This window comes from Thermobia domestica, chromosome 2, assembly GCF_964235325.1.
Source record: "Thermobia domestica chromosome 2, izTheDome1.hap1.1, whole genome shotgun sequence".
Classification (NCBI taxonomy): domain Eukaryota; kingdom Metazoa; phylum Arthropoda; class Insecta; order Zygentoma; family Lepismatidae; genus Thermobia; species Thermobia domestica.
This window is the reverse complement of record NC_137455.1, coordinates 293133568-293148336: the sequence shown is the minus strand read 5'-3', so window position 1 is coordinate 293148336 and position 14769 is coordinate 293133568. Positions and strand designations below refer to the sequence as shown.

Below are 14769 nucleotides of genomic sequence, written 5' to 3'. Positions count from 1 at the left end.
TAAGCGGCTGAGGTTAGGATTCCCGACAAAGCCAGCTAGGCCAGGAGACTAGGCCAGGAGACAGGAAAAGCCAAGAGTCCCGTTGCAGACTAGAGGCCTGGGGTTAGGTTACTCCTAATGTTCCGTTGCAAACAGAAGGAGGGGCACCAGAGAACTGGAACAGGTCTGCTGTTGGCCATCAAATTTATAGGGGTCCTCTAATTTTACTATCTATCTATCTACCTATATATATATAAAGTTTAGGCGGTCGCAAGATTACCAAATGCCAACTGTAATAACAGATGTATATGTGTTAACTTACGAAGCTCAAAGTTGATGTCATATAGCCCTTTTGCTGTTTCTAACTCTTTTCTAATATCCCCATAGGCTTTCTATAGACATAACATACTATAAAGCAGAATTTATGAGCCCAGAAGCATGGAATAAAGTAATGACTATAACACATCACGGTTGGTTCTTACTCCTAGGTGGCTCCTATTAGAACATTTATCCCCTGCATTCTGTACAAACTGCACGTCATCCATGCAAAATATAAATCCAAAGTAAAATGCTGTTATTAGGTCCTGAAATTTATGTACGAACTTCTAGCTTCTGAGACATTTTCTCAGGTCGTCATGTTCTCTCAGGTGATGAACATTCTTGAGCAACAGTGCCAACACTTGGATAAATGTCTAATTGCGCTTTTAAAATTAATTATAGAACACAGAATCGAATGAAAATATCCCTAAATATATCCATGCATAAAGTTACGAGAGAAATGGCCTGTAAAGTTGAGCTTTTTGGCCTCAAATGGTGATTTAACGATAATTTACTCTTACCTGAAATAACAGTCACTACCAGCGTAAGAAAAATTCTGAGTGTCTTACAAAGTTCAAAAAACTCAAATATTGTAACTTTAATTTATAATATCATTGAGAAAATTCGAGATAGCAGCTGCGCAGACATTGACTTGACAAAATTATAACTTAGATGATCAGAATAGATTGTAATGAATTTCTTGATTGCATCACTGTCATTTTTTAAACGTTGCACAAATATTTCTCATTTCTGCATGCCAAGAATCCTCCTGAGATATGATTTTGTGTACACTTATATCAAAACACCAATATTTTAAATTGTTTTTCTTAGTTTCTTCTGGGAATGTTTCAGTATCAAATGAGTTATCTCTCGATGGTAGGATTCAACTTTTTACATTTATATAGTCTAAATTTCCCCTTCAAACGCCCGAGAGAATTAATGGCTGAAACTTACAGATATGTAATCTGACCGTATACTTCTGTTATAGGTTTTATTGACGCAAATCGTGCACACATCTCCCGTTTGGAAATGTGGATAAGGTACACACCTTTGGTGTGGGAGACCCGGGTTAGATTACCGGCGAAAACTTACGTGGTTCGGATTCCATGTTAAGTTGTAAACCCTGGTCTCATATAGTATGCTGCTGAATTGGATGCTTAACTCAAATCCACTCCAATTTGTGCACACTCCATCTTGTTTCAGAAAGACTATGAAGAGATTGCCCACCCGTGTATTTTAATAATATTTGTAATAATATCTGAGGGCTTGAAAATAACCAAATAACAATACAAAAGTCACTAAATTTTTGTATTACCAATAGACTAAATTTCCTTCCGCTCACCAAAGGTGTTTAAAAGATTGCTAAATCCACATATTTAAATCTAATTTTGTTTATCTCTAAGAAAGTTATGGAATATTAAAAGAAAGAGATCAATTTTATAATGCACCCTCCCGAAGCTCCGGGTCCCCGGGACTCACTTATAGATGGTCCTGATGATATGCCTAGATACAAAGTTGGCTACACATTCCAGTACACACATATTGTACGTCACATCAAGTTTCAAAATATATTTGGGGAGTTTATAAGCACAAGAATGATTCCCTCGAGTTCATGAACTCAACTTGAATAAATTTAACTGCGACGTTAACAGCCGATAGTGCAGTAACCCAATAATGTGCGTGGAACCGTTTGTATTGTATGTATTCTGTTTATAAATATAATAGAATTTAATTGTCATCTGGCAACTCTCTGCTTATGATTCGATTTTGTATAAATCTTCAAGATTATGATATAAGATAAATCAGAGAGAACAATACCGTGGCAGAAACACTAAAATCAAGTCGTAGCAAACGACACTGTGGCAAACAACACATAATCTTCTATTTATGTACTACAATGGTACTAAGCGAAATAGAGCAGGAACCAGATTTCAAAATTGCCTTCAAGGTAGAATCATGAACAATTTGCCATCCATGCTTTTATATATTACCATCTTTCCCTCTTAATACTTACTGTAACGGTAAGAAAATAGTGCAAAATAAGATATGCCTAACACATTATATAAATGATCAGTTTTTAAACTGTTAAATCTTATTTACAGAAGAAGTACTTGCCTATTATTAAGATTGTGTACAGTGCTATAATATAATAAATCTATAAGAAGAAACGTAATAGAAGAAAACCATATACTTAAGAAATCTCTACTCAAGGGAACAAATTATTTGATTTCTCACTTTCGAGCATCAATATGTCACCTAAGAAGTACCTAGAAGATAAAAAATAGTCCCTATCAACCTCGATGACCTGCCAACGTTCTCGAAGGCCATGGATTCCATCGCAGAAGAACTTGGTGAGCCGTGAAGCGAAGAAAGTTTCATTTTGCACTTCTACTGGGGATTTGAACTGGTGTCCTCTAAGGTGATTGTCCAAGGAATGGAACAAGGGATAATCAGACGGTGCAATGTCCAGGGAGTATGGCGGATGCAATAGTGTTTCCCATCCAAAGCCTAGAATAGTGTCCCGGGTCTTCCTAGCCACGTAGGTTTTAGCGTTGTCCAGTAACAGGATGACCCCTTTGTGATTCAGAAGTGCTGGCTCCAGAACTTTGTTTTTTTTTCTTTTTTTGGAACACGGCTCAACTGATGACAGTACACATTTGCATTGATGCTCTGATCAGGTGGTAGCAGTTCCCGATCCACGATGCCGCGAGCAATCCACGAAACACACAGGATGAACTTCTTTGGTGCAGTGCTGGTTTCGGCTGTTTTAGAACCAATTAATGGGATGCTAACCAATGATAAAGGCGCCGTGGAGCTTCATACAGGACCCACTTCTCATCACATGTCAACATCCTGTTAAGAAATGTCTCCTTCCTCAGACGAGACAGCAAAGAAACACAGGTGTCTGCTCGCGTTTCTTTCTGGCCCAGAATAAAATCATGTGGGACCCATCGACCCAACTTGTAATGCTTCCCAGGTTGATGGAATTGCTTCCGAACGGTTTATCCACTCACACTGACCGTGCTCGTATAGTCCCAGTTCCTCACATGTCTGGCCACTGTTCGCCCCAATTGCTGCCTGAAGATCTTCATTTTATACATGTGCTGGTCTTCCGGCAACTAGTGCGTCTTGGAGTGTTTCGTCACTGCCTTTAAGCTTGTTAACCCTACTGCACTGTCCGTGAAGTCACGACACCCTCACCAAAGGCCTGGCATATCTTCCGTCTCCCTGCAGCGGCGTTTGATCCTAGTTTGAACTCGTAGAGCATACACGCCCTTATGACGCTCTGTGGAGGTCCCATTATGATGTCAGGTAAGTATTAACAAAATAGCACTAAATCCCAGTAATTCTACAAATAGGTTTTATATTGATATTAATATTTAATGTAACTTAAGGACTACATCGTCAATGAGAATGCACTACCTATTTTATAAATTAGGTTTTCTTCAACTTCCTTCCTTTTTAAGATAAGATTAGGAAGTAGCAGTGTTGCTAACTGTTACTCACTCTAACTGACGAAAGCTACTCTATAGACTAAATAAACTTAGTTGACAAAAAATCAACCTACTCTATGAAAAGGATAGAACTTTCTTATTGGTAAAGTAGCTCTTAATTTAAACTTAAAATTAATATTGAGTTCAGTTTATAGGTAATAATTAATATGTGAACGTTACTTAAAAAGGGCAGAACAGCCACAAAATTCAACTGGACTTAAGTGATACTCTACATATTTTCATTTTGTGTCAGAGATAAACCAAATGTACTAGACAATTTTCACAATATCCTATTTAGCATTACCTTGGATTATACTTCACAAAATTCGATTTTTTTACAAGATTTTAAGTTGGAAACACTGTTTACTTCTTATGTCAGAATGATAATAATGTATTATAAAACTTTATTTAGTAAATTCTCACTTATGCGCAAAAAAATTACTGCAATTGTCTCAGTAGTAAGTAACTTACAATAGCAAGTATGAATTTTTTATAACAAAAATGATGCGCAGGTCACCGCAAATATTGAAATAGGTGACGTGAATCAAAATGCCCAACAATGCCGAGCCTTCACCTTTCGAATTTCGATTCTATGGACTTTGAACTATCAGAAACACCAAAAAAAACATAGGGCATACATTCATGCACGTTATGGCCCAATTTTTTCCAATTTCTGCTAGACTATCAAATCAGATTTCAAGAGAACTCATTCAGACTCCCAAACAAAACATTGTTGGTATTATTAAGTATTCTCTCTGTGGACAAGTTCTGGGACTTTTTTAAGTTTGGACTTGGAAATGTTTCTTTCATGTTTCTCGACCTTGTGTTTCTCGCTCTACCTAGTCTAAAGTTCTCACCATCTTACTTGCAGCTCCTTCTGCCACTACGAAGTTCAAGTTCCCCGTTACTATGGCGTTGACCTTATCTCTCCCATCCTGATGCAATATGTCACTATCTCATCATATATATATATAGGGTGTTAATGAACTATACCGAAAAACTGTAAGAGCTGATTCCTCACATCAAAATAAGAGAAAAAGATCATATGCATGGCGAAAAGTGCATAGTTTCAGAGCTAGGACTGTCCAAAATCGCGAAAAAGCCTAATTTTGCGGTCCTGTTTCGAGTTCAAAAACTGTGGATGGTGATTCTTATCAGAATAAAGGAAGACATGCATACACAATTCAAAAGGGCATATTTTGTCAATTTTCAATTAGTGTACAGGATATTCCCTATAGGGTATAATTCTCAAATATGGTCTCAATCGAGTTTTCAGGTATACCCTGATTTCAACGAGGGTCTAAAGTAGGCAAGAGGTAAGCCTTGACAACACTGCCGTGTCGCGAAAAAACGCTGTAACTTGAGTTACATTGTTTTGTCGCTATAAGCATTTTTGAATTTCCCCCACCGATACTTATGTTCACCAGGCCCAGCATTGAGCTGAGTCAAATACTTTTGAAAATATACCAAAGAGAATTTCGATGTAAGAAGGAAACTAGCCGGTCTGTAGCGACTTCACTGCTCTTTTTCTCAAAACTGCTCCGTCAAAGTTACAGCGTTTTGTCGCGACAGGGCAGAACAATAGACATCCAATGCTTCGGAGGGAAGTCGGAAGTGTTAGGAACCGGCAGCTCCATGTTCTTTTGTGTTCGGAATAATGTGTGATGCGATGTATTTCATCAAGGTATACTTCACGTTTTCTTCAGTTATAAGCATGAAAGAAAACATTGCAGCATATGTTTTTCCGAGTACGAGAGACCGTGCTGCTGACGATCCTTAACACTTCCGACATCGCGCCAAAGGATTCCGTGTTCACTGCTATCAAGACTTATCGTTTGCCTACTTTGGACCAACTATAAAGTCAGAGCATATCTGAAAATTCGGTTGATGGCATGTCTGGGAATTTCACCCTGCATGGAATACTCTGTACGTACGCAGTACAAACGAAACAAATTACGGTACAATCCGGTACAAACGAAAATCTTTCAAATAAGCCGATTAAATCGTTTGTACTGGCACGTGGGGGCAGGTTCACGCACCCCCCTAATTTTGTTTTCTTAATTTATCATAATCTATTATGGTTAAACTAAAACTCATTGCGGTACAATCCGGTACTAACCACGTACTTTCATATGAGATACAAAAGTCATGTGTACCCGGTATATTAAATCCTGATTTGACGGCCTGCTTGATCTTGGTCCCCATTTTGTTCCGTTAATTTCTCACAATCTAGGACGGTACAAGCGAAACATATTACGGTACAATCCGGTACAAACAAAGGTATTTCAGATGAGCCAATTAAATCGATCCTAGAAAATTGTGGGGGGAGGGTGCGTGAACCTAACCTAACTACTTTGTCTTCTTAATTTATCATACTGTAGTACAATAGAAACAAAATTATTTGCCGTACAAACCGGTACAAACGAAGTACTTTTTGTTGATGTGCGGAAATCGTTTGCACCGAGAGGGGGGCACGTTCACAAGGGTTCTCCGCTTATACTCTTCGGGCTATGACATACGAAGTCCTGAGCCAACAATAAGGAAGAGAAAGCGCGTACGGAGCAGCAAGCTTCCATTCTTCCTTGTCTATCTCTACCAGCTGAATAAACAGCTCATGTTGCCAATAGTTGGAAATCGCGAAGTATGAAGAAAAGTATTTTCCCCTAATATGTGAAGTTTCGCTAAATAAAGAAATATACTTGGATTAATACACACATATACATACACAATAATAATAATAATAATATCAATGACTAAATAATATATCAATAAATATTTACTAGACTTGTCTTCTCTTACTCTATACCAGCGTTTCCCAACCGGTGTGCCGCGGCACACTGGTGTGCCGCAAATGGGCCGCTGGTGTGCCGCGAGAAAATCGAAACAAAATTATTAATTCTATAGCAACCAAATTGCAAGAAATAAAAATATATATTCGTATTTCACATTACTATGATCATCTACAATGGAAAAAATGTGGTAATTGTAATATATTATTGTGCATACATTACTGTGTAGCAGGTACTATTTCGAAAACAATTTTATTTGCCGCAGGCTCTTACACATTTCTACAAAGGCTGTGAAAGTTGTTATTCCCTTTTCTACATCTTACTTAAGTGAAGCAGGATTTTCTGCAATGAATACAACCAAGAGTAAGAACAGGTCCCAACTGTTAACTCTGGAACACGATATGAGGGTGTGTTTATCAACTATCCATCCACAGCTGAAGAAGATTATGAAAGAATATTGTACTCAAGTTGCACATTAATTTTGCTTAGTACGCCAACCTGTTTTCCTTATTTTTGAAATACTGTAATCTTCATATATTAGAAAATATTAAACAATTGTAACCTTCAATAGATTTTATTGAAAAATTGTTACATTGTAGAGAATATTATTGAACAATTCTAACCTTTGTGTAATATTTAAAAATTGTAACGTAGGCCTATATTAACCGAGTTAATAAATGGTAAGTTTCATACTGTTTTACATTTCTGTACATTTTTAATGTGGAAAAAAGTACTTGTTATTATTGTTATAACCATTATTGCTTCTTTATTCAAACTATTTCGTAACTTGAAAGTTTAAAATATCATTCAATCCTTTCGACAAAGTAAACATGCATACAAATTACCTACATTTATACTTTTAAAGTACAAGGGATTTGTTTGTTCGTTCGTTATTTAGTGACCTTCCTTCTTAGTGAAAGGTTGGATCTAGTTTAAAAAAAAATGTATTTTTGAAAACCTGAGTCCTATATTTCATTGCAGTTTTTTTTTTTTTAATTTTAAATTAGAATGAAATAATAAGCATAATGATTTACCACGGGGAAACCAGTGATCGAGTTTTCTTCTTTGTGAGAAGAAGATCAGTATTCACAGAGGAAAAAAACACGGTATTTTAAATTTGAATGTGCCGCGATAATTAAAAATACACCCGTAGTGTGCCGCGGGTTGAAAAAGGTTGGGAAACGCTGCTCTATACATAGATATATAAATCTATATGAGGTATTATTTTTAATATTTTAATAAAATGATATGCAAATAAGAATAACTTATTGTACAGAGGAGCCCTTTAAATGCCTGTCTTACGTACAAAGTAATCTAACATTTTTCGTGATTGAAAAATTTTTCGTTTTCTACTTTCTTGCGGCAGGCGGAAATTAAAGGGAGGAAATAAAGTGAAGCCTTTAAGCTCTGTGCTAAACAAGAGCTGCACGGAAGAAAGTGGTTGGTAAGAAATAGGATTTTGTTCTTCTTCCCGCAAGAAAACGACTCACTCGAAATATTCCAAGGATGAGGTAGCCTCACAGTAGATTTCCTAATTTGCCTAGCATTCTCCTAACGTACTATACTATCATGAAAGTTAATTACACCTGATGTACGTTTACTTTTTTAACCATTTAAGGGATGAATGAATATTGTTTAACTACATTTTAAATTGATTTACCTGTGAAATATTACGAAACGTCCTGTGGAAGCATGTATGCGAAGTTACAGGAAAATGTTTAAGTGCTACGCTTATAAATAAAATTAACCCTGCAATATTCACACAAAAAATGCTAACCTGAATACACATGTGGGGTGTCAGAAAATCTAATTTAGTTAAGTAGTACTAAAAGCAATAATAAACGAACTTTAACAAATCTGTATCACTTTATCAGATACAATAATACGCAATAGCAATTTCTTTGAATTTTCAACAAACATAGTTATTTCTTACTGCATCAAAGGCATACTTCATGTGCTCAGCACAAACAGCAATCTTGCACCTGGTGCAAAAATATTTTGTTTTCTGTCCTTGTTCCTGGGATACAATCGACATCGTGCTTGCCTCGGAAGACCAGGTGTTGAACCACATATAGATGATAGTTGGTCTTCAATACCAAGAATATTTTCGACGCCAGTAGACAAATTCGTGGGAAGATTTACCCTTAGGCACTCCTTCATGTAGGATCTAGGTAACTGCATCCCCAGTTCTTTGAGAAACTCCTTACATAAGATTTTCTTCTGTTAACCTATATTGTTGAACAGAACCATTGCGTTAGCCTGATTCAAGATACCACAAAGAAAATGCAGAGGCGATCGTCGCGTTTTCCTGATGACACTACATATGTGAAGTAACTGATCGAAACAGAATACTTCCTTTTGTTTCGTTGTGATGGTCTAGTGTTTTCAGTACAAAGTATGTAAACTTGCTTTAACCTGCATTTACTTTCACCATCAAAAAATATCACATAAACACACGTAAAGTACCTAAAACGGTTTTCGACAACACTGGATTTCACAAACGTAAACACACACATCGGTACTGAAGAACCCCACCCCTTATTTATCTTCTATTCTAAAACGAAAGAAATGGCTTGACCACTGGGAAAGTCATTATCTGAAATTAAAATACACGAAAATACCAACCAATAGGCCTGAAAACAGCGTCACAGCGGTGATTAGTATAGCTACTGGAGTGCTCCAGCACCTTGGTGTGTATTGTAGTCTTAATAATTATAATGTACTTACAAATAAGTGGAGAATAACAAAATGATTAAAAATAAAATTGCAAACTTTACAAAAAAAATACATAAAAATGCATTTCTGTAGTGTTTTTGTAGTGATACAGTTACTAGCTAAACAAATATACATTATATAAAAATTGCATGATTTATTGAAGAACAACACTTACAATCAAGACTTTTACACTCGGAGAAATAGATATTTTGTCTTCGGCTCGAAAGTACTCCAAAGAAACCCCACGGGCACGATGTAGTCCTCCACAAACTTATTTGGGCGGCGATCGAACCAGTAAGCCCACACATTAGAAGCCAGCGCTGTACGGCTGAGCCACCATGGTCTTAAAAGAAAGAAAGAGAGGCTCTACCAATGTACCTGATAGTGATGTGAGGTGGAAAATTTTCCGCCATATTTTTCCAGAAAATTTTCCGTTCTAAACAAATATCAGTAATCAAGTAACAATTCCTCAGCAATCATAAAATTGGTTGAATTCATGTATAGAAATGTTAAAAATTAAAATATCGTTTAAAGAATCTGAAAATTTTCTGGCTCAATTTTAAGTACTTTGTAATAACAAGTGAAACAATTTTTCATAAATCGAAATATTTTCTGTCTTATATGCAGAAATTGAAGATTTTTTTATGATTCGGAAAATTTTCATCATTTTGAAGCAAAAAGTAAAACAACATTTTGTGAATCGGAAAGTTTTATTGCTCTGTAGAAACAAGTGAAAGGAATTTTCATAGATCGGAAAATTTTCATCACGATATAGAAACAAGTGGAGAAAACTTTTCATAAGCCGGACAATTTTGGATATTATGTATATTGATGTTAGGCGGAAAATTTTCCATTATATTTAACTGCATACCAGTGATGAAAATTTTCCGGAAAATTCTCCGATTCATAAAAACATACTCCACTTATTCCTACATCGTTGTTTAGCCGTGATGTGAGGTGGAAAATTTTCCGTTCTTAACAAATATCAGTAATCAAGTAACAATCCTTCAGTATTCATAAAATTGATTTAATTCATGTATAGAAATGTTAAAAAATGAAAGATCGTTTAAAAAATCTGAAAATTTTCATGGCTCAGAACAAGTGAAACAATTTTTCATGAATCGAAAAGTTGTTTGTCCTGTACAGTGATGAAAATTTTCCAAAAAATTTTGAAACGGAAACTTTTCCGATTCATAAAAGCTTCCTCCACTTATTCCTACATCGTTGTTTAGACGTAAAATTTATTGGTAATAAATATTGTCTTAAAAAGTTTCATGAAGGGAAAATCTAACGATTCTTCATTTCAAGAATGTTTCAAAAACTTGAATGTGTTCTTCCCTCAGAATCCACCTTTGATCTTACAATGTTAGATTTCGTCAGTTTAATACGCATAAGACTTTTTTCTCATAGCTTTACTACTTTTATAGATTTACATACTGCAACATTTATAAATACGTAGATATATATGAAGTGCCTACTTTAAATTTTTTATCTACCCAATATTCGAGTTTAAATTACTCATGATAGCAAATACTGACCATTTTCTGGAAATAAACATTTATTTAGTCATATATTAATTCAGAAGAGAAAGTGAAATATAAATAATAAGGAAGCTGATTTGTGTAGTTGTTCTTCTAATAAAATAATAAAAGAAATATAGAAATCTGCACTATTAGCCCTGCGTTATAAAAGCAACAAGTAATTTCATTTTCATTTACAAAATAAAAAACATATTTCTTATATATATATATATATATATATATATATATATATATATATATATATATATATATATATATATATACTTGTTCTATCGAATCGTCATTATTTCTAATACATATTTATACGTAATAATGGTAGTTTTCCATTACAAATATCTGCTCTAAGATGTTGATTATACAAAATTCCAATATTGAAATTATGATTTACTAGTGTTAAACACAATAAAATCATTATTTCTTATTTTCTGTTACAAAAATAATCTTCATAAGGAACTTTTATGTTGTTATTTCATTACATAGCAGGCCTACATGTGAAGAAATAGTGGAATTTTCTGTTTCTGAAATTGATAAATTCACAAAGACTTCTCTTCAATTTCTTGTTACATTTTAAATATTGGAATGGGATATTTGTACTCTACGAACTCGATGTATGTTCCCTGCACTTTACACACACACACACACACAGAGAGAGAGAGAGAGAGAGAAACACTGTATATTTTTACTTCCCAACTTAAAATATTACAAAATTTTCTGGTTTCCGAAAGCTAATTGGAACAATGATAATTTGTTGCTTTCTAACTTCCCTCTACAGGAATTGAATTTTATAGCTAAATGTGCAGTTAAATATAGTGGAAAATTTTCCACCAAACATCACTATACACAATATCCAAAATTGTCCGGATAATGAAAAATTTTTTCACTTGTTTTTACATCGTGATGAAAATTTTCCGATTCATGAAAATTCCTTTCACTTGCTTCTACAGAACAATAAAACTTTCCGATTCACAGGAAGTTTTTTTTTTATTTTTTTGCTTCAAAATGATGAAAATTTTCCGACTCATAAAAAGTTCTTCAATTTTTCCATACAAGACAGAAAATACTTCGATTCATGAAAAATTGTTTCACTTGTTCCTACATAGTACTGAAAATTATCTGAGCCATGAAAATTTTCAGATTGTTTAAACGATCTTTCACTTTTTAACATTTCTATACATGAATTAAATCAATTTTATGAATACTGAGGGATTGTTACTTGATCACTGATATTTGTTAAGAACGGAAAATTTTCCGGAAAAATATAGAAGAAAAGTTTCCACCTCACATCACGGCTAAACAACGATGTAGGAATAAGTGGAGTATGTTTTTATGAATCGGAAAATTTTCATCACTGGTAACTGAACGTTCTAAAATTATTTCGAATTATGTTGTTGTTGAATGATAACTTTATTACAATTATCTGTAGCGAGCGCACATAGACGATTGTCTTAGATCGTAGATCAGCTTCATTGTTCTGAAAGTAGTTCTATGTTTACATTGTAGACGTAGAGTTTATGTTTTATTTTTATCATTCCTTGCTTGCTACTATGAAATGTGCTTGTAATACATCTTTTAATCTTTTCAATTAAATTGTAAGTTTAAAAGTTTCAGTTCATCAACATCTATTATTATTATTATTATTATTATTATTATTATTATTATTATTATTATTATTATTATTATTATTATTATTATTATTATTATTTAGTCCACACATTTCAATGGTTATATGAGACATAGATCTATAGTTTGTAGTGAGATCCATAGATAAGCTGCCTGCTTGACTCCAAGATGAGTCTTCACTTCCAAAGCGAGAACCGTAGTCATTGATTTACAACCAAGGAATATCGACTCCCTGACAAATGCAGTGGTCGATTTTCTTTTTGTGTGTATGTATTTTTTCTGGACATAGTAAGGAAACATCATAGATTCCGGTTGATTAACTAATAATCAATACTCTAACTTTAGTTAGTTTATCATTATTCGCCTTATGTGAATAAGAAAGATAGAAAATTTAGAGGAAACCAAATCAAAGTTTTCAAAGAGTATTGCACCTACAAGTATCAAAATACGAAACTGGAAAGCATCCATTTCTTCAATCATACAAGAAAAGAGTGGCTTTATTATTTTCTAGTCAACTACCAATGTTGGATCTATGTTGTAACTGGACGCTTTCCCGAACAAATGCCAACTAAACCTTTATGAAATAAGTAAAATTGAGATTGGAGGTCCCAATCCATAACGATTTGTGTCAATACAATGCAAAATATATGTGTTAGTTTGCGATAACAGGCATAACACCTATAATTGATTTTTGCAAGTTTTGGTCAATAAATGCACTTCGAATTACGTGCAGCCAACATATTTTTCAACTTTATTTTTGAATACTTATCAATTTCCAGCCATTAGCCTACATAACGTTTAACAAGTATACTTCTATGGTAGATGAGTGAGTTGTGTGAGATAGGTACCCCTGGAAATGTAGTAATTAAAATTTTAAAAATCAAATGGATTTATACACTAGTAAAATTCTTTTCTCTTTAGAATTTGATGTAATAGATACTTCGTCCCGCTCTGTGGCCATGAACACGACTTATGTTGTATGTTAGGCGAAATATCACTAAAGTTACATTGTTTGGCCATGACCACAGAGGCGGGGTGAAATATTGGGTATAATTGAATTCGAAAGAGAAGAGAAGACTGGATTGGGTATAAACATGGGCACCTCCCTGGCTTCGCGAAAATGTGGCTGCACGATTATAATAACAACTTAAATTCCTTAAGATTTTCTTAAAACAAATTAAAAATACCAAACGTAATATAGCAACCGGAGAGATGCACCCCTAGAAAATTTTCTTCGGGTGCCAATGGGTATCAGGTAAGATTTTTAGTTTCTAATGGTATGTATCCTGTAGCACCTATTAGCAATTACTATGGTTTCTACTTTGTTATTAAACTAATTGTTAATGGATTAGTAACCTCTTCCTAATAGTTGTTTGTCTTTTGCAGCTAAAGGAATTCACAGAAAAGAATAAAAATTTCTTAAAGCAGAGCACACTTGCTGTGCATCGCGCACTGGAGAACGTACAGTCAAATGTCAAATGGATGAACAAAAACTTTAAACATATCAAAGCGTGGCTTGAGTGCCACAAAGAGAAAAAAGTTGATCAAACGTGAGATACAATGAAAACGTTAACAAAGAAACGTTTATTATGAACTGTAACTACAACTACTTTGACACTAGGAATTAATGTTTAGTGTTTTTTTTCTGTTCAATGCAACAGTACCGAAAAATAATTAGAGAATAAATCGGACGATTGTGCTAGTTTTAGAGAAGTATTAAACATGGCAGGACCAGGAAGATACAAGGTACTGCTCTTTCAAAATTTGGGATTTTAATCCCAAATGTGTGATCGCGTACTCAATGTTTTTATTTTGTGTTAACATGTTTATAAAATATTTGTTTCCACGGGACAAATCTTTCTCCTCTGTTTTCATTGTGAATAATAAGAGTTCAAAAATGGTATTTCAGAATTCGCTGAGGCTTGATCTTGTGAGGGTTAAGAAAAAATACAAAGACCTGCTAAAATTTTCATTTCTCTGATTATGTGTGAATAACTGCGCATTATCATAATAGTCTATAATCAAATAAATTTTAACATTAAATATTGCCTTTGTTATACATAAAACAGAAAAACTGAATAAAAAGAACATGTTAAAATAGAAACTGTATCTATTGGTCTGCTCCAGTTGCCATGAAGTTAGTTCTTACGTTCTCCACTTGTTGTGTAAATGGTAGCCCTTTACTTTAAAAAGAAATTACATATTTCTCTTAAAATGTCTTAAGAAGGAAACTGGACTACTAATATGAAATGGATTTGACTTGATGTTACCATTATTTATTTATTTATTTATACACATATATCACATGCACAC

The 14769-nt window shown here is 34.3% G+C and overlaps 1 protein-coding gene across 1 annotated transcript in view; it reads left to right on the top strand.

Moving 5' to 3' along the window:
• The window catches only part of LOC145678582 (aminopeptidase N-like), a 94332-nt gene extending 79832 nt beyond the window's left edge, over window positions 1-14500 (top strand). Inside the window, exon 13 of the mRNA XM_081748898.1 lies at window positions 13843-14500. Within this exon, the coding sequence (XP_081605024.1) occupies window positions 13843-14010 (168 nt within the window). The 3' untranslated portion in view covers window positions 14011-14500. The remainder of the gene's footprint in view (window positions 1-13842) is intronic.
• The last annotated feature ends 269 nt before the right edge of the window (window positions 14501-14769 follow it).